A 25,544-nucleotide genomic window follows, 5' to 3' on the forward strand; every position below is an offset into this window, starting at 1 on the left:
AAGGTTGAGAATGTACAGAAAAAATGTTTTTCTTTAAAAATATGAACACTCAGTCATAATTTTATAAATTAAGCTTTTACAGGTTGTATAAGGTAGATTACACTGTGAACTTAAGATAGGAAATAAACTCAGGCTAGATTTATATGTACAAGAAGCTATGCTCATAAATTATAACATATTCTAATAAAAAGACAAAAAAATAAAAGAAAACAAAAGAAAAAAAAAGGGTTCTTTAGGTTGGTGAGATGGCTCAGTGGGTAGAGGCACCGGTGCTAAGGTCTAAGGATTTAAGTCAGACCCTTGGGTCCTACAAGGTGACAGGAGAGAAGTGATTCCCAAGAGCTGTCCTCTGATGACCAATTGTGTTTGAAAAATTAAAAAATAAAACAAAAATTTAGGCAAAGGGATCTCTAGGGAGACAGTTCAGAGTAGGCTACAGACGCAGACCATGATGAGGCTGGGATTGGGGCAGAGGCCTTCATCTCCTGGGCTCTGGCACATAGAGAGTGCACTGCATCAGCCATGGAAGGGCCTTGGGAAAGATGGCTAGAGAAGCCAAATCACCCAGGGCTCCTACATTATTGGGGCCTAGAAACATGTTAAGTTGTACAACAGAAAACATCTCAGACTATTAGGTGATGAAACATCAATTACCTTGCACATCACATGTGTACTAAAACGACACTGTATTCTGTAAATAAGTACAATCATCACATCTCAAAGAAAAATGCATGCTTTAAAAAAAAAAGCTAGCTTATACAAGTCCAGAGCCTTTTTAAAGTGTAGAATAAATCAACACTCCTGATTATGATTAAAGTATTACAATTTTCAACCTGAAAAAAAAAAAAACCAGTAAGAATTAAGTATATAGCCAGGCAGTGGTGGCACATGCCTTTAATCCCAGCACTTGGGAGGCAGAGGCAGGTGGATTTCTGAGTTCGAGGCCAGTCTTGTCTACAGAGCGAGTTCCAGGACAGCCAGGGCTACACAGAGAAACCCTGTCTCGAAAAAACAAAAAAACAAAAAATTAAGTATATAATGAAACTTACCCAACCTGTTCATCACTGAGTTTCTTAATCACTTGTCCCAAAATAAACAAGTTCCGATTTATAAAACAGCCCTCCTTCAATCGTACACCTGAGTTAAACATGGAAAAATTAACCTCCAGACTAGATAAAGAGCTTGCTTGTAAGTTCTAAGTCAGACGGTAAGTTGGGTGCTAAAATCTATACTGTGGTTCTGCCTGAACTCACTTTTTTCTCTCTCCCTAGTCTGCCTACATATTAAGTCAAGCAGAAATGTCATAGCCTGAGAGAAGAAGACAACATTAAAAAAATAAATAAATAAAGTGATTAAGAGGAGGAAAAACAGTCTGCTTCCCAAGGTCCTCTAACCTCTCAGTTCAAATCCACTTTTTATAAACCTTTAAATAAAGGTAATCACAGACTTCCAATCAAATGCCAGTAATTTTTCTTTTTAGGTATGCTTACATGATTCAAAAAGTTAAAGGAAAAATGCGAAATGTGAAAAGGCACATGCCCCCCCCCCCCCATCAGACAGTTCCTGGTCCCCACTAGAAACCTATCACTCCCTTGCTTTGTCTTTCAGACTTTAACAATCACACCCAAATAAATTCACCTTCCTTCCCCTTCCTATAGAGCCTATTTATGTTACTTTGTACTTTGCCTTTTCCTTTGAAAATGTATTTCAAAAAACATTCCCTATCAGTAAAGGTTGGCCTTCTTCATTACACATCATCTAACTTCTCACTGTGCTGACCCCAGGTTAACCGGCCCACTGAAAGACACAGGTTTACAATGCACTGCTCCTCCCAAACCACTGTGACAAATAATTAGGGACCAATGTTATTTCTGCCACATTAGTTACCTATGGGGTGTAAGCTCTTCTTACAGTGCACGTCGAGTGTCAGCATGAGTAAGCCGTGCAGTATAAAAGCCCCATTTACTGCTTTCCATCAGGTTTTACTGTTTGCCAGCCGTTCTTTCCCATTTCTAGACTTTGTAGACAGTCATGGCCTTTCCCACTGTAGACTGAGTTTTCCTTTAAACACTTATGTTCCTTCCTTTCCTTGAGATAGTATCTCCCTGTGGATCCCAGGCTAGCCTCGAACTGTAGTCCTCCTTCCGTAACCTCCCGAGTGCTGGGGGGTTACAGGTGTGGACCTCTTGCTCCTGGATCTCTTACTCAGCTCTAGTGGGCTGGCACTATTCAGTATTGCACAAGTTTAACTACTGCAGCTCCCGTCTACTACTAGCCTGGGAGGGCTGAATCTCCATTTACCATCCTCAGATTCTTCTCAGATAGCCTTCTTACCTGTTTCCAATTTTCTCATACACATTTTAAATCATGTATCTAGCTTAAACAAAAAAGTGTACTTTTGATTTTATTTGAAATATTCTAAATCTAGAAGATATATGTAATTGACATCTTTATAAGTGTGCTTTTTTCATTAAGTCTTTACATTTACAATCTTTGAGTCTTAAGAACTTTACATTAGTTCTACACAACCTTTGAGTATTTTCCTAGATACCACATTGAAATGGTCCAGTCTTTTTGTCCAGTAAAATATTAAAACTGTCCGGGCGGTGGTGGCGCATGCCTTTAATCCCAGTACTTGGGAGGCAGAGGCAGGCGGATTTCTGAGTTCGAGGCCAGCCTGGTCTACAGAGTGAGTTCCAGGACAGCCAGGGCTACACAGAGAAACCCTGTCTCGAAAAACCAAACAACAAAAAAACCAAAAAAAAAAAAAAAACCCTAATAAAAAAAAACAAAACAAAATTCAAACTGGTTCTAGCTTATGAGTTATTACCTGTTCATCTGAACCTTACTACCTTTGACCTTCTTTAGGTTTTGTCACTCATATAAGGAGAATGGGACGAATCAAATGGCCAACCTTATCATGAAAATTTAGAACCCATCTAGTTAAATCTGGCCCCATGTTGCAGCTCTTTCTGTGGACACATCTGGGAGCTCTGCAGTTCGGATTCTAGAGTCTTCTTGGAATGGTTTTCATTATTGTTCTTTTTCTTCTCAGCACTAGTCATGGTCACTATGATCTCTAACGGAGGGAAAGCTTTCTGAAATATGGTGTCAAGATAAATACACTCAGTCTGGTAGTCCTAGAAGGCTGCCTCCCACTCCCTTTCCTAATATTCTAACTAATTAAGAAAACTTAGATGGTTCTCACAGTACAACCCTGGGCTTCCCAGCTACAAAGCCCTATCAACTGCATAATTGAAATTTTAAGTTGGTGCTGTAGATCAAAGTAAAGAAGTTTGATTTTTACAATAAAGACTTTCATTTGGAAATCATTCCACTACCGGCACTTTTAACATAAACGATCAGATATTAACAAGTTCTCGTTACCTTCAGCTCCTGTTTGAGCAGCTCTTTCACTGCCTGCAAGGTCAACCAAATTCTGCAGGATAGATGAAAACAGTGTTTAGGAGGTGTAACTAGAAGGAATACATTCTACTCAGTAAAGGGATACTTTAAAGACACGGTATACTGGAATGTCCCTCTGAATCCTCCTTTCCCGGTCCACTCTGTTTAGGCCTTGCCTCGTTTCACTGAGCCACAGTGGCCTTCACGCCTCGTTCCTTCTTTCTTTAGAAATACTCCATGTGATGGAGGCATGTCCTACACATCCAAAACTTTACCAAGGAGAATATGATCTTTGCAACCCGGTCTCTGCTGTAGTTTTTGCTGTTCTTTTTACGTCTAATGTTTTAGTCCATCCTTATTCTGTATTTAAGAACCAATGGAGAATACTATCTTCTCAATGAAGCCTTGCTATCTTTACCTGTCTTCTCGCACACCAAAGATGAATACATCATTAACTGCATGTCCAAGCTCGTTAGCGGTAAGGCTTCTTCACTACTTATTTTGCTGGGCTGGCCATGTGTGTACCATACGGTACTGTAGCATGGTTAAAGCACTGGTCTCTATTTAATTTCATAAGTAACATTGAAAAACAGGTTATCTATTACACTCTGGGCAGGGTATTAGGTGCTGGAGCAACAGCAGACAGCCATGCAAATGCTCTGCCCTCACAGACCTTACATTCTGCAGAGATGGTTTTTGAGAAAGGATACATAAATACATGAGAAGATTCAAAGAGGCAGCTGGAAAAGGGCAAAGAGGGACACAATGTGTTCTCTGGAATAGAGGACAGGGGAAGGCATGAGACTAGGCCATGTGAATGACAAAGAGGGAATCAGATATGAAGATTTAAACAGAAACAGCATTGTATATACAGAAAGGTCAGCATGCTGGTTGCCAAAGCAGACCTCCTCAGGGTATTTGCTACCAACCAAGAAAGGATCTAGTTGCTTGTCTATAATCCTAGAACCTGGGAAGTTAAGAGAGGAGGAGTGCTGTGAGTTGCAAGCCAGCCTTGCCTTCAGAGTGAGTTCCAGGCTAGCTCAGATTATGCAGAGTTCTAGGCTACTATGTCCTAATAAGCCAAACCAAACATCCACCAAACCCAAGAAAGGCCACTGCGGCACCACTGGTGCACTGAGCAATGATGGATGGCTGTAGGCATGGGCTAGATTACGCAGGGTCCTTTTTTATTTTATGTATGTGAGTGAGGACACTGTGCTCTCTTCAGACACACCAGAAGAGGGCACCAGACCCCATTACAGTTGGTTATGAGTCATCATATGGTTGCTGGGAATTGAACTCAGGACCTCTGGAAGAGCAGATAGTGCTCTTATTAACCACTGAGCCATCTCTCCAGCCCATGCAGTGTCTTGTAAGCAAGACTGAGAACTCAGGAGCTCCTAAATGAAAGGAAGCTACTGGAGAGGTTTATGCACGAGACTAATACAGAGGATTTCAACTCCTACAGGAACACCTGTGGCCGCGAGTGCAGAGTGAACAGGGAGCTAAGAGCTGCAGCCAACGCCCAAGCAGAACGCAGACATAGGGCTGCAGATGTGAAGACGCAGTCTAGATCAGACGGCACAAGGACAACGACCTGACAGGTAGCAGCAGAGGAGAGTCGTCTTTGGTCTTAGTCTGACCCTAGGACCATGCTCATAACATGGAAATTTTTATAGATGCCCTAAAAGAGAAGAAAAGCTTCCTTTCTCTGTGGTGATTTTCAAGGGTTTACAAGTAATTATGTGCCGGGCAGTGGTGGCACACACCTTTAATCCCAGCACTTGGGAGGCAGAGGCAGGCAGATTTCTGAGTTCGAGGCCAGCTTGGTCTACAGAGTGAGTACCAGGACAGCCAGGGCTACACAGAGAAACCCTGTCTCAAAAAACCAAAAATAAAATAAAATAAAAATAAAAATAATTAAACAAATAGGAAACCATCTTTAAAAAAAAACAAACAAGTAATTATGTACTCCTGTTCTATGGTCCAAACTCAATACTCTTCCTAATTTTTCTTTCCCAGTGCCCACTACAGATTATTTAGATATAGCACAGTGGACACAGGGACAGTGTAGCGAGTGAAAATGAGTGTATTCAGGTATTCTGAGACTGGGGCTTGTAGGGTTTTGGAAGGAAGTTAAGGTTCATCAGTTGGGAGTGGCCAGCTCTTGACCAATAAAATGACCTAACATAATAGTATTCACTATTCTTACAAATCTGTATGATGCACTAAAGAAAGGAAGACTGGAGTCATGGAGGCCACATGCTGGACCACTGTAGTGACTCAAGAGACAGAGTAATTTAAAGAGTACAATATACATAGAACTGTCCCAAGATGGAATCAGGAGGAAATGGGACAGGTGCAGAAAGAGAGTCCACCAAGACTTCAGTTTCCTGCCTTTGTGTACAATGTTGTTTTTTTCCGGAAAAAAACCAAAAAACTAAGAACAGTTAACTGTGGAAGGATGGACTGGTTTTGGATACACTGAGATTTCAGATACAGGCAATGTACATTAATATAGAAATCTTGAGGGAGACATGGATTAGAACTGAGAAACCTTTACTAAAATAAAGCTTTGATGTTCACCAATACAGAAGAACCTGAAAAGCCACAGAACCCTCTCAATTTTGACAGCTGGGTAAGAGAAGGCAATACAGACAACACACACAATGCAGAGCTGACTGAAGCTGGAGAGGAACATTCCCCCAAGGCCATGAGACAATCAGAAATCAGCCACACAGACAGCAAAAAGATGACTCCAAAAACAAACACTTCTTTCCTATAGAGTTTCATAGGAGGTAGACAGGCCGACAGGCTGGCCCAAGTGGAATCCTAAGACACACACACACACACACACACACACACACACACACACACACACACAAACTCACACGGCAAATCAGCCAAGAATAAACAAAATAAACAGGTTAAGAGTATTAGGAGGGTGACCTTATAGGAAGACCAGCAGTCTCAACTAACCTGGACCTCCAGGATCTCTCACTGAGCTACCAACCAGGCAGCATACAGCAGCTGATATGAGGTCTCCAACAAATATACAGCAGAGGACTGCAGGGTCTGACCGCAGTGAGAGAAGATGCACGTAACCCTTGAGAGACTTGGGGCCCCTGGGAGTGGGGAGGTCTGGTGGGATGGGTGGGGTGGGGACATCCTTTTGGAGACTAGGTAGTAGGAATGGGATGAGGAACTGTCGGAGGGCAGAACAGGAGGGGGATAACAACTAGACTATAAGAAATGATTAAAGATAATTTTTTTAAAAAGACAAAAAAAATTTTATACATAAAAAAAGAGTATTGCAACTAAGAAATGTTAATATCATTCTAAAATATCACAAGTGAGACTTGGAAAATAACATGGACTAGGTAGAGGTTCTTTTATTAAGTTAAAATACTAAAATTTATTAAAATAAATCATGTTTTCAGCAAAATAAGATGAAGTTACGACTACATGTTAACATGTGCTTTATCAGAGTAGATTGTAGGCAGTACATGCCTACAATCAACACTTGAGAGGGTGAGGCAGAAAAAATTATGACTTTAAAACCCTCCTAGGCTCCATGGTGACACCCTGATAGAGGAGGAGGTAAACGGGAGGCTTACTCGTGCGGCAATGTCTGCATCCTGCTCATACCCAGTGACCGTGTAACAAGCACAGGCTGCACAATGGGTTGGTTTAAACCAACATTGTATCTCTTTTCTGTTTAAGAAATTTATGGTCTAAAATCCTGCTCATGGACCAGAAGCATTCAGTGGTAGAGCATTGCCTAGCATGTATGTAGAAGGTCCTAAGGCTGATCATTAGACAGTAAGACAAAACAAAATTCCCACCATTTATCAATATACTTTCTCACTGTTACAAATAATATTTTTCCACCTAGTTTTGTTATTTTATCAGACAATTCTAAATTACTCTGACTAGGACTTATGAAACATATCCAAATTCTAAAATTCAGCTCTCAGGAAAGAGAAACAAAGCTCTGACGTTGTGGTTGGAAGGAGACGCAGCTGAAATTCTGCGGACAGCACATACAGAAACAAGGACGCTCTAACCGGTACACCGAGCCTACTCCTACGACCACTCACTGCCAACTACTGACCCTTGCTTCCTACTTAGTAGATGTTCTTATTAATGCAATCACCCACTAGGCAACTGTCTTTTGGGCCCATATGGAAAGTTATGATCTACAGATACTCACCAGATGGGACACCTTGATAGAACCATCACAGTTAGAAGACTCAGCCTTCTCCCTGCTTTCCAAAATCTAGACAGAAAAGGCAATTTGTCAAAAATGAGCAAACTCTTCTTTGGAAAGACCAAATACAGGGAGAAACAGAATTACCTACCATCCTAAAAATCGTATGAGAACGACTGCTTCTTTGATTCATTTTGGTTATTCCATAATGTCTGTTCTCTGTAAGGACAAGTTATATCAATTGCATTAATTTAAACCCAAGAAAACCCATCAGGTTTACCTTAGCTCAATGTAGCAAGTCTAATTTGAAGACTCTTATTTTAGTTCAATAAAAATGTGACTCGATAGTTGTGATATGAATTTAAAAATACAGCAGTCTTACTTTCTCCTGTTGCAAGCCATTTCAAAGCCATTTCTGCTGTATAAACCACTTCTTCTGTGAGATCAGCAACATATACATTCCTCTGAAAACAGTTTAATCACGAAAAGATTAGAGAAAGAAAGTTTGCTTCCAAAGTTACAATCTATTGTAGAATTTGGGAAAGTAAAAAATGGAACCATTACTCTGTAGAACAAGCAACTTATTCACAATTTACTGTGTACATTGAACACAAAATTATTTTTTTACTTTATAAACGTCATTATTTAAAAACCCTTGCAAATAAATATAAATATTATACACTAAAATTAACCAGACCCCAAATCTGTACAACTCTGTGAACTTTCATACTCTTAGAACAGGCATTTGGAACAGAACCTGTCTTATAGCTTATATTTCCTGTATCAAATGCACTTCATGCCCCTAGTCGCCAAAATTCACCAAGGTTTTAATAAATCCATCCATTTGCTACATAACCCTGTCATAATATAACTGGACACTTTCCCCCATCCCCCTATTTTTCTCCCCCACATCACTATCAACCCTCATCACTGGTACCGGTGCTGTTCCAACATGACTTAGTATGGTGACTCATTTAATTAGGGCCATCAGGAGCTAGGCACACAGGACGGCAATCAGTGACTTTTCTCTCCCTGTCTGTGGGCCCCACATGACTGCTGATAGACCCACTCTTGGGCTGTCCCAGTAGAGTCATCCAGATCTTTTACTCACATTGATGTCTTCCCGAATTATCAAAGGTTTCATTTTTTGAGCATTACAGAGTAAGTCTGTAATGGTTTCATTGTAGATCTCCATGTAAGAAACCCGTAGGAGAAACTCTCTCTCAGGAAACTAGGAGAAAACAGGATGTGTCAAGCATCAGAAAGTACTCCACTTATAAACCAGCACCGTCCCTTCACACAAAGAGGAAAGAGCCCAAGAAAAAGTTAGCTGTAAAGCAACAGGACCCACGGTCTATTCTGACAGTAAGCAGAAAAGCAGTATTTCAGTGACAATGAAAACAAACTACAGCCAAGAAGAAAGTGCCCAGGACCACTGTCTAGGTTAAAAAAGAGAGCTCTGAAGATAGATGCTTCTACGTTACTGAAAATGCTCACCTAAAAGCAAGCTTACCCAACAGATGTAGGTGCTGCCCACTGCTTTCCCCCTCTCTTTAACTCACACCTACTTTTTATGGCTCCCTAAGAATTACTAGTAACCCAACAAGGCTAATGTGGAACTAACAGCCCTTCTGATAGGATTCCCTACTGCTTAACTTAGTACCTTTTGTTGGAAATACTGTTTCAGGGCTCAATGGAAAAATAAATCAGAGAGCTTCAAGATCTATAAAGTGAGTGAATCAGTGCTACGCTTTTCTCCTTTGCCCATGAAAATCAGGAGCTGAGTGTGAATCTCCTTCTCTCTTTTGTTGTTACACAAAGAAAACAGCAATTTCTACTCAGTTGTCACTACTTGACTGTGTATGCTAGGAAGTCTGAGGTTATTACTTTCTTAATCTTTTGGAAAATGTCATGAATTGCCCTGGGTATAACTCCCAAACAATCTTCAGAACCCATCATCGTATGTGTTTTTCCTGATGCAGTCTGTCCATAGGCAAATATAGTACCTGTAAAAACAAGCAAAAGAAACAGATACATGAAGAATATAGTTGAGAAGATTCAAAACAAACTTACAGTGAGTCAGACTATCAACACTCAGGAATGGGTGCTCAAGACCTGAGAGGAACACGACAGGATACAAACCATTGTAGCCTTGGATGGCAGAGCTGATGATCGGCACTGCGATCTCTTCATACACATTCTTAGTGGTTTCATTACTATGAAAGACTCGATCTAAAAAGAACACAGAAATTCAATAAAACATATCAACTGCATTTTCAAAGAATTAGTAATTGTCCAAAGAAATAAACTGTCAGGATCTAAAATGGTAAACTATCTAGGACAACATTTCCTTACTTCCTGTCTTTTCAGAAAACACCCTTCTCAAAGGGAAATGCAATGGTCTTCACATAGAAAGGCATATATGTCAACAACCTATGTATTTTCAGGGTCAGCAGGGCATGGTGGCTGAGACGGGATCTAGACCATGTTAGGTACCAATCCTAATGAGACCTTGAAATGTTGGGCCCCTGCCTCTAATGTGTAACAAAGGTACATTATCATCTTTATAGAGTTATTGTCAGCATATTAACACATAGGAAATGTGAGCGGCTATTCATTTTTGAGGAATTTTGCTTTATAACATATTTTCCTTTTTAAGAGCCTAGCTCAAGCTGAATCAGACAAACATCTAACCAAAAAAAATGTTACAGGAAACAGTCACCTGCCTGCTACATTTAGGCACTTGCACTGAGAAGTTCGTCATTCTAGGATCTGATTCTTTACTTTTGTTAGTAAACTAAAATAATGGGACAGTTTTTATGGTGATTTTTAAAATAGAACAATGTGATGGCAAAGAAACTCGGCAATCGTTTTGCTTCTATCAGGACCACACAGTTGTCCTAAGGTAAAATGAGAAAGCCGAACGCCATATAAAGGTTGTACAGTTAGAACTTCAGACTAAGCAGAGTTGGTAGATGTTTTGTATTTTAATACCATCAACCTCAGGCAACTGATGAGTTCAAATCTTCTATATGCATATAGGGCCACAAAAATCTATATAATATAGAGTCCAAATGCTTGGGAAACTTTTTTTTTGCTTTTTGAGACAGGGTTTCTCTGTATATCCCTGGTTGTCCTGGAACTCACTCTGTAGACCAGGCTGGCCTCAAACTCAGAAATCCGCCTGCCTCTGCCTCCCAAGTGCTGGGATTAAAGGCGTGTGCCATCACTGCCAGGCACTTGGGTAACTTGGTTTTATAATCTCTCATGCATAGTTTTACCTTTAAGAATTATATTAATATATTTAAAAACGGTTGATTACTAGGAAGCATTTTATTTCCTATACTTCTGTGCCCAAAATGTTGTCTTCCTAGTTTTAATAATAAGATGACAGCCTAGGGTCTGGGAAAATGGCCAGCCTGGTCTACAGAGCGAGTTCCTAGGGTCTGGTTCAATTTAGAGCACTCTTTTGCAGTTCAGGTTGGCCTTAAACTCCTGATCCCTTTATCTTCATACTGCAGACTACAGGGATTAGAGGCCACCACCACTCAGCTACAAGCTAACTTGACACCATCATAAACTTACCAAATTGGAATGATTTACCCCCGTCGATCTGATAAATAGCATTGCTATCTGTTTTCCAGTAAACGTGGGCATCTTCTCCAAGTTCTTCTTCTCTGGAAGAATAGAACACCACACTTTAGAATAATGTAAGTGATTCTGGAGGTCACATTAACAGGAAGGATAAAGGAATAGCAGCAACATACAGCATCTACCCTGGAAGGGTCAGGACTCAGCTCTCCTAAATGGGCTCAAGGTCTGCTTCTGACCAGTTCCCTATTGAAGCCCTTCACTCTAAGTACCCAGCACAGGAAGAGCAGCTCAGAGTGCGACTCTGATGATGTATTAGGACTCTTTTCTACGGGTGTCTGATTTTTCCACATAGGACATAACTTTGTCATCTACAAAGAAAGGAAATGGAAAACACCTCAAGTCAGTTCTGAAAGAATACGAACATCTTCCTTTCCTAGCAGGCTTTAAAACAAAACAAAAGCTTTTTTGTTTGGTTTGGTCTGGTTTGTTAAAGATTTCTTAAAGATTGTAATTCTTTTGTTCTGCAAACTGCCAACTCTCTGAGGGAGTAGGGTGCTGTTTAGTGGCTACCACCTCCTCTGACATCCCAGGAAAATGCAGAAGACCAAAGGTGCCTATGAAGCTCAGTGCCCTCCCACTTAAGTTTGAAATGTCAACTTCACAGCTGACTGGGCCTTGCAGAGGTGTAGAGTCATGACATCACCTGACAGTCCACATGCAGAGTGTGGCTCAGAGACTGGGAAACTGAGATCTATTGAGCTGGGGGGAGGTCCTGTATTACCTGAGAACCTTACAATTCAAATTTTCAAATATCTGGGTGGTGGTGGCGGCACACACCTTTGATGCCAACACAAGGGAAGCAGAGGCAGGTACATCTTTATGAGTTGGAGGCGGCACACACCTTTGATGCCAACACAAGGGAAGCAGAGGCAGGTACATCTTTATGAGTTGGAGGCAAGTCTGGTCTACAGAGCTGAGTTCCCAGATAGCCAGGACTACACAGTGAAACTCCAAACAATCAACCAAACAAAAATGAATTAAAAAACAAAAACCCGTTTGTAAAATGAAGTTTTCATAGTTTATTGCAATATTACAATTTTATGTTGAACTATATTCATAACTATCTTTGGCTGCATGGGGTCTACTTCCTCTCTGAAATCCAAAACAACAACAACGAAACAAAACCATGCCGGACGGTGGTGGCGCACGCCTTTAATCCCAGTACTTGAGAGGCAGAGGCAGGCAGATTCCTGAGTTCAAGGCCAGCCTGGTCTACAGAGTGAGTTCCAGGACAGCCAGGGCTATAAAGAGAAACCCTGTCTCGAAAAGCCAAACCAAACCAAACCAAACCAAACCAAACCAAACCAAAAAAAAAAAAATAACATGCCCTAAATCACCTGAACTATGTCATTAATCTCTTTTTGTTCTTTATTTTGAGACACTATCTCAGTATGTAGCCCTGTTGGCCTGGAACTCACTAGGTAGCCCAGGCTGGTCTATAAGATACACCTACCTCTGCCTTCTAAGTTCTGGGGTTAAAGGCCTGTGCCACCATGACAGGCAACACTAATCTCTTCAATGCCATCTTCTTCTAAATTCCTATATTCACAAAGCACCCCATTAGCCAAGTAATCTGGAAGTTGTGTCTCTGTGACCTATCCCTTAAGGAACCACCCATTCTGTGGTGCCTGTATTTTCCCGACACCAGGTGCCCCAATCAATCTGTCATGTCTCTAAAGGCCTAATGGCTCTTCCCAACATTCTCCACAGTTTTTTCACAGTGTGTCATAATGGCTTAAATCTGTAGATATATTGTTTTAGTTTGCTTTCTGTAGCTGTGATAAAATATGACCAAAAGCAACTTGGAGTGGAAAAGGTTTCTATCAGCTTACACTTCTAGCCCCAGGGAAAGTCAGGGCAGGGTCTCAAGCAGGAGCAGAGGCAGAACCCATGAAGAACACTGTTTATTGTCTTGCTCTCTCTGGTTTTTGCATAAGTAGCTTTCTTACACAGCCTTGAATCCCACTCGTAAGAATGGAACCGCCGACAGTGGCCTGAGTACCGCCCATATCAACTAAGAACCAAGAAACCTCCACAAGGATATGTCCACAGGCCAACCTCATCGAGGTAATCCTCCAGTTGAGACTCCCTTAGATAAGGCTGGCTGTCAAGTCGACAGCTAAAACTAACTAGGCGACAACTTTTACCAAATTAGGGAAGGAACTTAAATGCAAGAAATTTCCCAATTTTGAGATTCTCATCTATCGACCACCCGTTCAATACCAATTTCCTGAACGTCAAAAGCTTTCGCATCTCTAGCTGAAGGCCAGAGGCCAGCAAACCCAGTAGATTTCATTTCCCGCCTCTTGTCTTCTCTTTCTGGCATTTACGACCCATCTCCACGACTGAACATTCACTGTCTCCGTCCATCAGGCGAGGACGGCAGTGTCGCCCGAGCAGAGCTGCATGCAGACTGACCGTGTTTTCGCGGAAACAGTGAGCCCTGCCCCGGGGGGACTCGGTGTGACCCGGGGCAGCGCGGGCCGGGACGCAGGTCCCCAGGCCGCCCCACGCCGCTTCACCCCGGTCCAGGCCGCCTACCTGCGGTTGAGGGGCCGCACACGAACACAGACAGCCACTGCAGCCTCCTCGGCCATCCTGTCTGCTGCAGCCCAGGAAAACGCAGGGTACCAACGGCGCCGACCGAGCTCCCGGGCCGCCCCGCCTTTAAGTTTAAAATGTCCAGGACGTCGCAGCTGATTGGGCTGCGCAGCGTCATGACGTCATGGGACAGTCCAAGTGCCGCGCGGAGCGGGGGTTTCGTGGGGGAAGGCGGGGCGAGTCCATGGGTGGGGAAAGCGGGGGGAGACTCAGACATCCAGGAGCTGAGGTCCACGGAACTGGAGAGAGGCTTTGTGTTAGAGTCACATCAGCTTCCTCCCTAACCCATGCTCAGAGAGCTGGCAGTTTGCAGAACAAAAGAATTATAGTCTTAAAAAAGAAACAAACCAACAAACAAAACCGAAACCAAACCAAACCGGAAGAAGCTTTTGTTTTGTTTTAAAGCCTCTAATGGGAACTTACTGCCCTGCCAGGAAAGGAAGATTTTATATTCTTTTGGAACTGCATTGAGGCGTTTCCTTTTTTAAACTTTCATTTCTCTTGACTGTGAGTTTAAGAGCTTGATTTACGGAAAAGAATAATTGACAACGGGAAAAATGTTGTGGGGACATGACAATGCTGCACACTAGAGCCATGGACTATTCTAGAAAAGCCGGTCCTAGGCTTGAAACACCTCATTCCATATTGTTGGTTAGAGTAACCCAAGAGATTCCCAAATTAATAAAGATAGACCTTAGGGACGAGGCTTCCAGCTCAGAAGCAGCTGGAATTTTCCCGTTCCCGACAAGTATGTGGTGTCTCCAAGCAACCAAGGACAACTTGGAGATGCCAGTAATCTCTTATCATGTGGGTTCCAGGGATCCAACTTAGGTGATCAGCTTGGCAGCCAGTGACTTTCCCACTGAACCATCTTCCATGCTCTGTTTTAACTTTTTTTTTTTTTAAATGGTCAAATATGACATATACTTAGCTGCAGGGAGCAACCCTGTGAAGGGGAAGAAACGTTATGTTATTAAAGGCTCAGAGGCAAGGAAGGGATTTTGAGAGCAAAGGTATTATTTTCATAGCTGTGATTTCGTCACACTGTCTTTGGTAATGTTGGATGTTAAAAATACAAATCCATGGGACGCGCTCCCCCAGAGATACTCACGGACAGGACTCACTGCAATTTGCATAAGGTTTATTAAAATTGATAGTGGCTGGTGCACCAGGCCCCCTCTGCTCGCAGGCAAGAAGGCACCCTGAATTGAAGTGGAGGATGGTTTATATACTCAGTTCACAAAGACAGTTAATTGCTTCTTGGACAATATTAAAAAAGATTTTAAAACAGCCGTTCCCAAGCCTAGTTCCTGTTCCCAGGCTCAATTCCTAAATAACTCGAATTTACACCTTATCTTTATAACCTGGGGGAATTCTTCAAGCGGCTTCTGTTTGCCCAGGTTTACTGTGTTAAGGCCCGGCTTTCTGATTACCCCTTATCTTGGGCTTTTCTTCTGGAATGTGTGCTTTCCCAGTATGTGTCCTGGGGCAGTAATTCTTGAGTTTACTGAAACCTGAAATTCTTGAGACCTAAAGCTCTTACATTTAACCTGAGATCTGAAATTACATTCTTACAGTAACATATGTAGCAGGCAGTATTTATTAAAGATTGACTATATTTCACTATATACTCTGTACTGTTCATCAAGAGACTGATTATTAGAAGGAAAAAGAGAGGGACTGAGAGGGTAGCAGAGGAGGTGAGTTTGACAAAAGGACATACTATTCAGGTATGAAAATGTCATAACAAAACAAATTGTCTTGTGCAATTAATAGTCACTAATGAGAAAGAGATGCCGCTGGATGGTTCAAGGCCAACGGGGGCAGTTTAATCAGTCTGAAAATAAGAAGAGAAAAGGGGGTTAGAGCTGGGGATGCTACATCATTATGTTCAATCCTTAACAGTGCAGAAAAGAGATACTCATTGAGAGACTATTTTATGTTGTGTTGTTTTTAACAAATACCAATTGTTTGATTTTTTTTTTACCAATGAAGACTAGGGAGCCAGATGCTGCGGTCAAAGCCTGCTAGCTCAGAGAGTCAGAGAAAGCACCCAGCTGACCTTCCTCCTCAGCTGAGGTTCCATAAGGAAGATCTCCTTCTTCATGCCATCTCAAAAAACAAAACAAGCAAACAAACGAAAATCCAAAACAAAACAAAACAAAAAAACTCCAACTTCAATTCTACTTCCTGTGCATCTTTCTATCCATCCTCCTGAATTCCTCTTACTTTCTATCATTTTTTCCTATTCTAAGTAAATCCAAATGTTTTTGATCATAGGTATGTGCTAAGGCTGAGCCACACCACAACTAGAAACAGGTTCTTCCAGTAAATAACACAGTCTCCGGGTTCTCATTGTGATCAATATCCTGCAACAATGTTGACATTTTTCTAGGCTTAGGAAACACAGGCATGACTACAATAGAATACATGGGGTCATGGGGCTACTATTCTTTTAGGAGAGGTAGTAATATGCACAAATATCACTGTCTCTCCCAGAGAACAAAAGAAGCTAGTAAGCATGTGAGCTTCTCAGAAATACATTCTTGTGGAAGAGGCAGGCAGTGTGCATAATACATAGTAAAATAGCCATTGTATTTTTTAAAAAAAACTTTATTGATACAAGAGTGGAGAGAAAAATTCTCTACTATAGCTAAAGAGCTAAAAGCTTGATACACTGGAATAGCTGCTAGTCAGAGCCATTTGGATTTACTCAGAAGTTAACAAGAATGTGGGGGGGGTTCCACTCAAACAAGTGAATGATTACAGATGCTATAGTTTAAACTAGACTTTTTACTGCACAGACACACTCTTAGCTAATGTTGTAATTGTATCATGTTGTGTAGGTCCAAGTTCTTTTCTTCAAAGAGTCACCTGAATAACAAGGACAGAAGAGACATTTGAACATTTGCTCTCTCTTGCTGCTGTTGTTTTATGACAGGAGCTTTAAGCTTTGGGTAAATGTTACAAAAATTTTAGCAAAGTGCCTGGTGTTGATGCGGCACACAGCACCTTGGAGGAAGAGCCAGGTGTATCTATCTCTGTGCATTCCAGGGTAGCCTGATCTACAGAGCTAGTTCCAGGACAGGACAGCCAAAGCTAGACAGAGAAACCCTGTCTCAACCTCCCCACCACCACCTCCCCCCGGCAAAAAAAAGATAAGAAAAAGTTCCCATATCATATGCATACAAATAACCGCAGCTGGATGTGGTGGTGCAAACCTTTAATCCTACCCCTTGGGAGGCAGAGGCAGGTGGATCTCTGTGAATTTAAGGACAGCCTGGTGTACAGAGCTAGTTCCAGGACAGCCTGGACTACACAGAGGGACCCCATCCATGAGCACCGTGACCTCTGAACTGGAATCAGTTGCTAACCTAGCTCCACATTCAGCTTCCTTGAACACATAGGTGTCTCTGTAGGGCTTCCTTCTTTTGAGTCTAGCAAGTCTCTCATCCTCTGGACCTCTCAAAAGTGGAGTCTGGAGGACTGATGCACAGGTCAGCAGGCATGATCCCCTGAGGCACTTGGAGGTAAATCTCAGAGATCCTTGTTGGAAGGTGCACTAGAAATGTTCCCAGGCAAACTGTTCTTTCACCGAGCCTTCAGGCTGAAGGACTTTCGTGGCCTTCGTGACAAGGAGACTTGGCCCATCCTTGTCTGCTAGCTTCTGATGTTTGGACATGTGGACATCCTTCTTGGCTACCATCACTTCCTGCTGAAATCAGGAGTTCATAGATGGTAATCTGGTTCTTCTTGGGCAACAACATCACAGTGGCTGTGGAGTCCAAGGCTAAGGTAGGAAAGCTTAGTTTATGTTGCTGTGACAAAAGTAGCTGCCAGCAGCAGCTTATGGGAGGAAAGATTTATGTTGGCTCATACTTTCAGAGTCTCAGTTCATCAGGTGGGAAGAGCAAAGCAAAGTTGATGATGAAGAAGAATGTTGCAGGGGCTGCTCCCATTGCAGGGGCTACTCCCATTGCAGGGGCTACTCCCATCATGGATGGATCATATGGCAGAGAGGGAGGCTAGACACAGGGATGGGTATCACCATCAGAGGCCTCACTCACAGGACTTATTTTGACATTGAGGACTCACCTCCTACAGGTTCCGAAAGTTCCCAAAACTGTGCCTCCAGCCAGATATCAAGTAGTCAAGTTATGATCTTGTGAGGGACTTTTTGATTTAAAATTTCTCTTTAAAATGTGCTCATTCAGTGGTTTGCAGCCTTCCAGTTGACGGCAAGCCCATCCCTCCTGTTATCTAGGATGGAAACTATGGCATTGTGTTAATAGCTCTGTCTTTGCTATTAATGTCTGTGATCAACATACCTGGACATTCTTTAAGGGTTGTCACAAATTCTCCAGAACACAGCCATTTCTGACTTCTACTGATGACTGGTCCTCAGACGTCTCTCTGTGTTGACGCTTACCCATCCCCACTGTTGGTCTACTCTCAGTGAAACAACTTAAGTGACTTTAAAAACACATTAACCATGTGTCTGTCTCAAGACACCCAGTGTCCCCTCTCTACTTGCATTCCCTTGAGGATGAAACTCAAACTCTTCTAGTTGTGCCAAAAATCCTGAACATTTCCTTTCCTCTCTCCCCCTTCTTTTCTTTTTTGGGAATTTTTATGTGAGACATTGGACCCAGGGCCTCACACTGTGATAAACATATGCCACATGGCCTAAGCTACATCTGAAGCCCCCATTTTTGCTCCTGGCTACCTCTCTGGCCTCACTTCTGATCACTCTCTTGCATCTCTCCCTTTTGCACACACTGGAGCACAGGCTCCCTATCAAAGCCCCGTTGCTGGCTGTTCTATGTGGCAAACAGGCTCTTACCCAGATAGACTGCTTCCATGTGATTCTGGGCTCTCCACAAACATACCTTCTTGGAGTTTACTCTCTGCACAAAATAGCAACTCCCTTGTCTCTTGCTTCTGTTTTATGTCCTTTACATTTCAGAAATAATATTCAAACAAATTTATGTCTATACAGTTGGTCTCTTCATTCTGGAATATCAGTTCAATGAATTTGCCAAGTAGCTTTTTACCCCCACCCCCAACCCCCCGTACTCTGTACCTGGGGTTTTATAACGTTGCTCATTCATATGCTTAAAAATATGTGAATCTTAGTTTCCCACAGGCTGAAGACATTCATCAATGGATAAAAATAGTATATGAAGTGGAATCTATCAATTGAAGATTTATTTTGGTTGTCATATTGTGAGCTTGTCTGTACTCTTGTATTTTCTTTGCTAAACTGCAAAACAGAAGGCAGTGGTCAGAAGAGGCATAGAGATTAACTGACACCAGTGAAATTATGACACTTCTGGAAAGAGACTCTTCACTTCTCTTTATATAAATTTATATTATTATTTTTAAAAATAACCATCAGGTTTTGTTTTTTCTCTTTTATTAAAAATAGACTTTTTCCTCACATAACATATCCTGATTACAGCTTTCCCTCCCTCTTCTCCTCCCAGTTCCTCTCCACCTCCCCTTGTTTCCAGATCGACTCCCTTTCTGGAAAGAGATCCATAAAATGTGCACACATGCTATTTTTCTTAACAGGTAATTGTTATCAACTTTTGTCATAAGATTAATGAAGATATATAAATACAATCCAAATAACAAAAGAATCAAAGTGAGAAATATTCCTTAATTTGATGCTTAAAGGTATTAGTTTGTCTACCATAGGCAACTGTGCAGTTTTCAAAACAATCTGCAGTTATTTACATGCATGTGTGTAATGTTTCACTTATTTTTATTTAAAATAGATTCTTCTGTGATACTATGGTGTACTTTGCTTAAAATGTGTAATGTTATATGGGTATTTTCATCCCCTCTAAGAAGGGAAAGTGAATTTCTGAGACAAGTTGATGTTTTAATTAATTTCTTTCTCCCTTCAAGTTGTTTTCTTTTGCTGAAACTGCAGAGGGCACTGCAGTCCTTCTAGAACCATCATGACACATGTGGGCAATGTCCTGACGTTCTTGTTGAGACAAATGTGGAGAAGCTCATTGTATCAAGATATATATCAATTCACATTATTTGTGCTCATGTATGTATACACTGTATATAAATTTAATCACTGTATTTATTTATAACATTCTAGCACCTTGAATACCTTGAGAGTAACTTTGGTTATAAGTTGTCACTTGTAATTTCCGAAGCATAATTCTTGTCTAACTAGGAGACACCCATTTGTTATGATCAGTGTGCTATCTCTTTCATTTTGGGCATGATTAAACATGTTTCTGTGACCTAAGCCAGTGCAACTGATTTGTCCATTTCACAAACTGGAAAATCATTTATCTCTGCCAGGCTTCATTGTTTTCATTAACAAAGTGGGAAGGGGCATGCTGGATGATGTGACAGACCTGACCATGTTGTTTTGGGGAGGATGTGGAAGATCTTTGGAACTTTGCGCTAGAAAAGCCATTGACTGTTGGGAGATCAGTAGGCTTCTCTATAGGAGGCTTGAAGGTATGAAAGTTTAAGATCAGAGAGAGAGACCTTGTAAGATGTGTTCTAAATGAAATGTCTCCATCAAATCCCTTCCCTCAGAGCTCAGGGAAGAGAAGGCAGAAGGAGTGAGGAGACAGAGAGGATGGAGGGCACCAGGAGAACAAGACCCTCTAAACAACTGAGCTAAGCTCATATGAGCTCACAGAGACAGAAGCAGCAACCACAGGTCCTGCATGGGTCTGCACGAGGTCACGAGGTCACCAGTATATATACGCTAGCCCTCAGCTTACTTTGATAGGAATCCTGATTGGGTGAATGAGCGAGTCTGATTCTTATGTCAGCTCTTGGGCTCCTTTATTTCTCTGGTGGCTTGTCTTGTCCAACTTCTATTTGAAGGTTTTCATTTTATCATGTAATATTTAATTTTGTTACTTGTTATGTTTTGTTGTTAAGGGGGGGGGATGGGATGGGGGCTGGATTGTTGGTTCAGCAGATAAGAGCACTGACTGCTCTTCCAGAGGTTCTGAGCTCAATTCCCAGCAACCACATGGTGGCTCACAACCATCTGTACAGCTCTGTGTGTTTCTTTTGGGCCATCTGCCTAGATAGAGATGGGGCGGGACCCCGGGACCTCTCTCCTCCCACATGGACCTGCCAGCAAGGAGCCAACACCAAGGTGTCAATTTCTGGTTGAAATTCAACAGCAATATATATATAGTATTTTTAAGACAGGGACTTTGATTGTCCTGGAAATTATGTAGACCAGGATGGCCTTGAACTCACAAAGATCTGCCTACCTCTACCTTCAGGATTAAAGGTATATGGCATTACTCCTGGTTTGAAATTATTTTTAACACCAAACCCAGTGCCTACAACTAACCAACAAACTTAAAGTCTATTTCCTAAATATTTTTGAATCTTTGCTTTCCTGTGCACGATGTAGATAATTTTTACATTTCCATTTCTTCTTTTGTAATTTCTATGTGTGTGTTTTATGAATGTATACAAGGTCAGAGGTCAACCATAGGTGTCCCTTCTCAACAACTATCCACTTTGTGCTTTGGGACAGGCTCTCTTACTGTCCTGGAGCTCATTAAGCAGTCTAGGGTTAGTTGGTCAGCGAACCCCATGAATGCACCTCTCTTCATCTCTCCTGGCTTTAAAAAGTATGTCTTGGGGATTGAACTTGTGTCTGCTTGCTTGCGTTGCAAATTTTTACCAACTGAGAAATCTATTTTTTTTTAAAAAAAAGAATCACTTCAAATATCAGTTCCCAAGGCTTTCAATTGTTTATCCTTTGAGTACTCATAGCTTTGTATTTTGTTATTTTTATGACTTCAAGCAACGGATTGCTTCTCTTTTGTGCAGTGAGCTCCTGGAATGTAGGGTTCTCATTTTCCTTAAATCATAGTTTCCTTAAATTCTTAAAATGTTTAATGCTTATCTTTTGATGCATTAGCTGGCAGTAGGGATCTTGACCTCAAGATCTTGATGCTGTAACAAGAAACAGAACACATGAAATACTTGTAAATGAGATCTTTTCTTAATGCTGTTCTCCATGGAAGTTGTTTCTATATGGACAAAAGTAGCCAAAATATCCATGAAGTCACTTCCTGAAAATAGTAATAGTTGAAGTGGCTCTAATATGTAAACTCTAAGAGCATTATGATATGTGTGATAGGCAGTCTTCACTGTATGCTTGACTGTATTGAAAAATGCTTTAGAGACTAGTGAAGTACATCTCCATGTATCTATGATGTTATTTTCAGAGATGGTTAGATCTTGAGGGCTGGGACATAACCAACTGTTTAATCCATCCATGGAATCAGAATCGGAGTACATTATTGGGAGGTGAGGTATGAATGGAGGAAGAAGGTCCCTTGGGATGTGTCTTTGGAGTATGTGTCTTTCTTAGTCCCCTTTTGCTACTACACTCCCATGATTCCTGTTTGACAGGAGGTGAAGAAACTATACTATAGGTTACCACTGCTATGATGGTCTACCGTGCTATGGGCCAGAATTCATGGATACAAGGATATGTACTGAAATTTCCAAAACTGTAAGCTAAAATACACCCCTCACTTTAAATTTAAGTTTCTGTCAGGTATTTTGGTAACAGCTATGTAAAAGTAATTAGCATACGTGTGTAATATGACATCTCTGAGATGCAAGTACGGTAATTTTGACAGCCGTAGAGTTTGACTTTTAGGATTCATGAAAGGTCTTCTGTGTGTAATTGGTGGAGCATATAGACAATCAGGACATATACTTTACATTGTCCATGGTGGGTAAGAATGATTATGTTTCCCCCGTGTATGTGTGTGTGAAGAGAGAGAGAGAGAGAGAGAGAGAGAGAGAGAGAGAGAAAGAGAGAGACTCAATTTAATTTAATTTTACAGCTATAAATGTACATACTACTATATGACTATATATTAAACCTTTATAATAAAACAATTACATTTGTTGAGCTAGGAGGCCTACACATCAGTGAAGGATCAGTGTTTCATTTCTCCATTACTTATATTTCTCTAAGTTTATGTGTTTCGTTAAGAGTTTGAAAGTCGCTTTCTGAACACTTCCAAACATATTTGTGAAAACAGCAGAAATTTGCTTGGTATTCAGAATAATAATGATGCAGATTTATTTGGGGACCCACAGTACACCAAAAATTTAAGTCTTGGAGTTTGTCGTCTGGTTCTTTGTTGTTGCTGTTTGTTTGTTTACGTTTTTCAGCTTCTTCTCAGCAGGTTTGTAATTTGGGTTTTCTCATTGTTTCTGAGCTACCTGACCTTCTGTGAGAAAGTATTGGAGTGCTATCTGAAACTGAAAGGCAATCCAAAGAACTTCCAAGAACATAACTAATTCTTATGTTTCCACTGATTTGTTCTTCTTTATATAAGAAATAAAGATCTATTAGTAAACATCTCAGTGCTTTTTTGGTTGTTTATGAATCTGTTAATATAAAGTTAAATTATCACACTATGGCATTAGGAGACTTGAAAGTGGGTTCCCCCGAGGGATGGGAGTGAGTAGAAGATGTGGAAGAAGATTGAAGTGGAGATGGCTAGTTTCTGTTTTAAGATTTTAAACACTACTTGATCTGTACTTGAAGCATGTAACATGTCATCAACATAGAGCCTCACTTATAAAATGAAATCATAAACCACCAAGCTGTGCACTGATCCCTGTGTGACTGTCTATTGAATAGATGGAGAGCCACTACAAGAAAACCATCTGAGCAGGGCTTCCCCTAAAAGCATCCTGGAGCAAAGGGATCCCAGGGCACAGGGAAACACATGGGCTTAGTAACTGGGGTACAGTCAGCTAACACTGGGGTAGGCATGACTTGTATGAAGAAAATGGGGGCGAGGACAGACCTCAAATGGCACCAAAGTTGATAAAATAAGAAATAAAGAAGTTAATACAGCTGCTTCCTCATTCAGCCCTACCCATTTTGCTTCTAAAAACCAGTGTGGTAGACTGGACAGCTTTCTGTCTAGAAGAGAATGAAAGCAGAAAGCGAGGAATTCTCAGGTTCTTTTAAGTGTGGAATTGTCTGTGAACCCTGTTTTGCCTCTGTGAGAACAACAGGAATAGGATTCACTAAAAACAAGCCAGAATGATTTCTGTCTGGGCTACCTTTTCTTCCTACCCATCTTTGACTTTGGTCAGATTCTGTTGTGTACACTAGGCTGATGCTGGCGCAGAACTGGCCACAGTTTCATCATGGTTTACGGCAAGAGACAGCAGAAAGGAGGACAAGAATAAATCCCTCCTTTCCATCACATGGCATGACTTTCTATGAATCTCTGCCTTGTGGAGGCTGAGCTGTGAGCAACCATCTCTCTTGGCAGAGAGCACAGAACAGGTCTGCAGCCAAGAGAAAATGAAAAGGAAAACGGAGTGCTGCTCCCTGCTTTGTGTGTGGAGCAGGCTGCCAAGACTGGTATTATTCATGGGGCTGCTGCTGCTGGAGAAGTCAGCTCTAGCCGGATTAAAGCAGCTTCTGTTAGTCCAGTCTTTCACAGATCCAAGTTGGTTGAAATGGTTATTATATTTTTATTTTCCTTTAAGGTCACATCAATACACTAGCACAGATTATGAAATATCTAATTATACTTTTGTCAGACCTAATTCTTTAGCTGTTCTCCTTGTTAAATATGTTGAAGAAGTCAAGATGCACTTCACCACTCAAAGCCCACCTGAGCAACAGGAACTATGCATTTGAACTGAAAAGGTAAACTATTAACTTTTCTCTCTGTAAACCATGTTGTCATTGTGGCCAGTCTTGTGCCCAGCATCAGGCTAGTGTACACAACAAAGTCTGAACATACAGTGATGAACATAGTTTCCTTATTCTGTAAGGCATATTAGTCAATTGGCAGTAGTCAATTGTAGAACAGTATCAATGTCCAACAAACCGAAGTCAAGGATGAGTAGCAAGAGAATGTAGCCCAGACAGAGATTTTGCTCAGCTGTGTTCAGAGGTGGAGGCCTGTGTTTTCAGATGTTTCTGAGCCAGTCGGATCACATATTACTATGGAACAAATGCAGCCTGAGCTGCTTAGTGATGCCTCTTTCTTAAGAAACAAAGTTGGCAGGAGGAGGAGGGAATGTGAATATTATCAAAACAAATTTTATGAAATTATCAAAGAAATAATAAAAATATAAAAGGTAGCTGGGCAGTGGTGGTGCATGCCTTTAATCCCAGCACTTGGAAGGCAGAGGCAGGTGGATTTCTGAGTTCGAGGCCAGCCTGGTCTACAGAGTGAGTTCCAGGACAGCCAGGGCTACACAGAGAAACCTTGTCTTGAAAAACAAAAACAAAAGCAAAACAAAAAAAAACCCAAAATATAAAAGTTAATAGTAATAGGATAAAAATAATAAAAGTAAAAAGTTAAGAGGAGGCTGGGCATACAGAGCTATTGCCTAAACCATCTTCCCCAAGTTCAAGCTCCACTATCCCACTGTTGCATAAAAGAAAAGAATTCTTGTTTCTTCTTTTACATTTCATAACAGTCTGGACTAAGAGGTTTGTTTTATGATTTTATTGCCTGTAGGAGTGTATTCTCTCTTCAAATACACATGCATGTGCATGTTTGTGCTCATGTTCACGAGCACATACATGCACCACATTTAAAATTTGGACCATGTAACATTGAAATCAAAATGGGCTTTTAATTTGATTGCTTTATGCTTTTCT

General features: G+C 41.2%; 1 protein-coding gene across 1 annotated transcript in view; it reads right to left on the minus strand.

Moving 5' to 3' along the window:
• Cenpe (centromere protein E) overlaps window positions 1–13,866 on the minus strand; it is a 61,874-nt gene extending 48,008 nt beyond the window's left edge. Inside the window, exons 1-10 of the mRNA XM_028760450.1 lie at window positions 13,811–13,866; window positions 11,201–11,292; window positions 9,758–9,847; window positions 9,503–9,621; window positions 8,727–8,846; window positions 7,998–8,079; window positions 7,767–7,834; window positions 7,619–7,684; window positions 3,388–3,439; window positions 1,050–1,137 (exon numbers count right to left, since the gene is read on the minus strand). Of these exons, the coding sequence (XP_028616283.1) occupies window positions 1,050–1,137; window positions 3,388–3,439; window positions 7,619–7,684; window positions 7,767–7,834; window positions 7,998–8,079; window positions 8,727–8,846; window positions 9,503–9,621; window positions 9,758–9,847; window positions 11,201–11,292; window positions 13,811–13,866 (833 nt within the window). The remainder of the gene's footprint in view (window positions 1–1,049; window positions 1,138–3,387; window positions 3,440–7,618; window positions 7,685–7,766; window positions 7,835–7,997; window positions 8,080–8,726; window positions 8,847–9,502; window positions 9,622–9,757; window positions 9,848–11,200; window positions 11,293–13,810) is intronic.
• Between the last annotated feature and the right edge of the window lie 11,678 nt (window positions 13,867–25,544).

This window comes from Grammomys surdaster, unplaced genomic scaffold, assembly GCF_004785775.1.
Source record: "Grammomys surdaster isolate TR1022 unplaced genomic scaffold, NIH_TR_1.0 126531, whole genome shotgun sequence".
NCBI classification, from domain to species: domain Eukaryota; kingdom Metazoa; phylum Chordata; class Mammalia; order Rodentia; family Muridae; genus Grammomys; species Grammomys surdaster.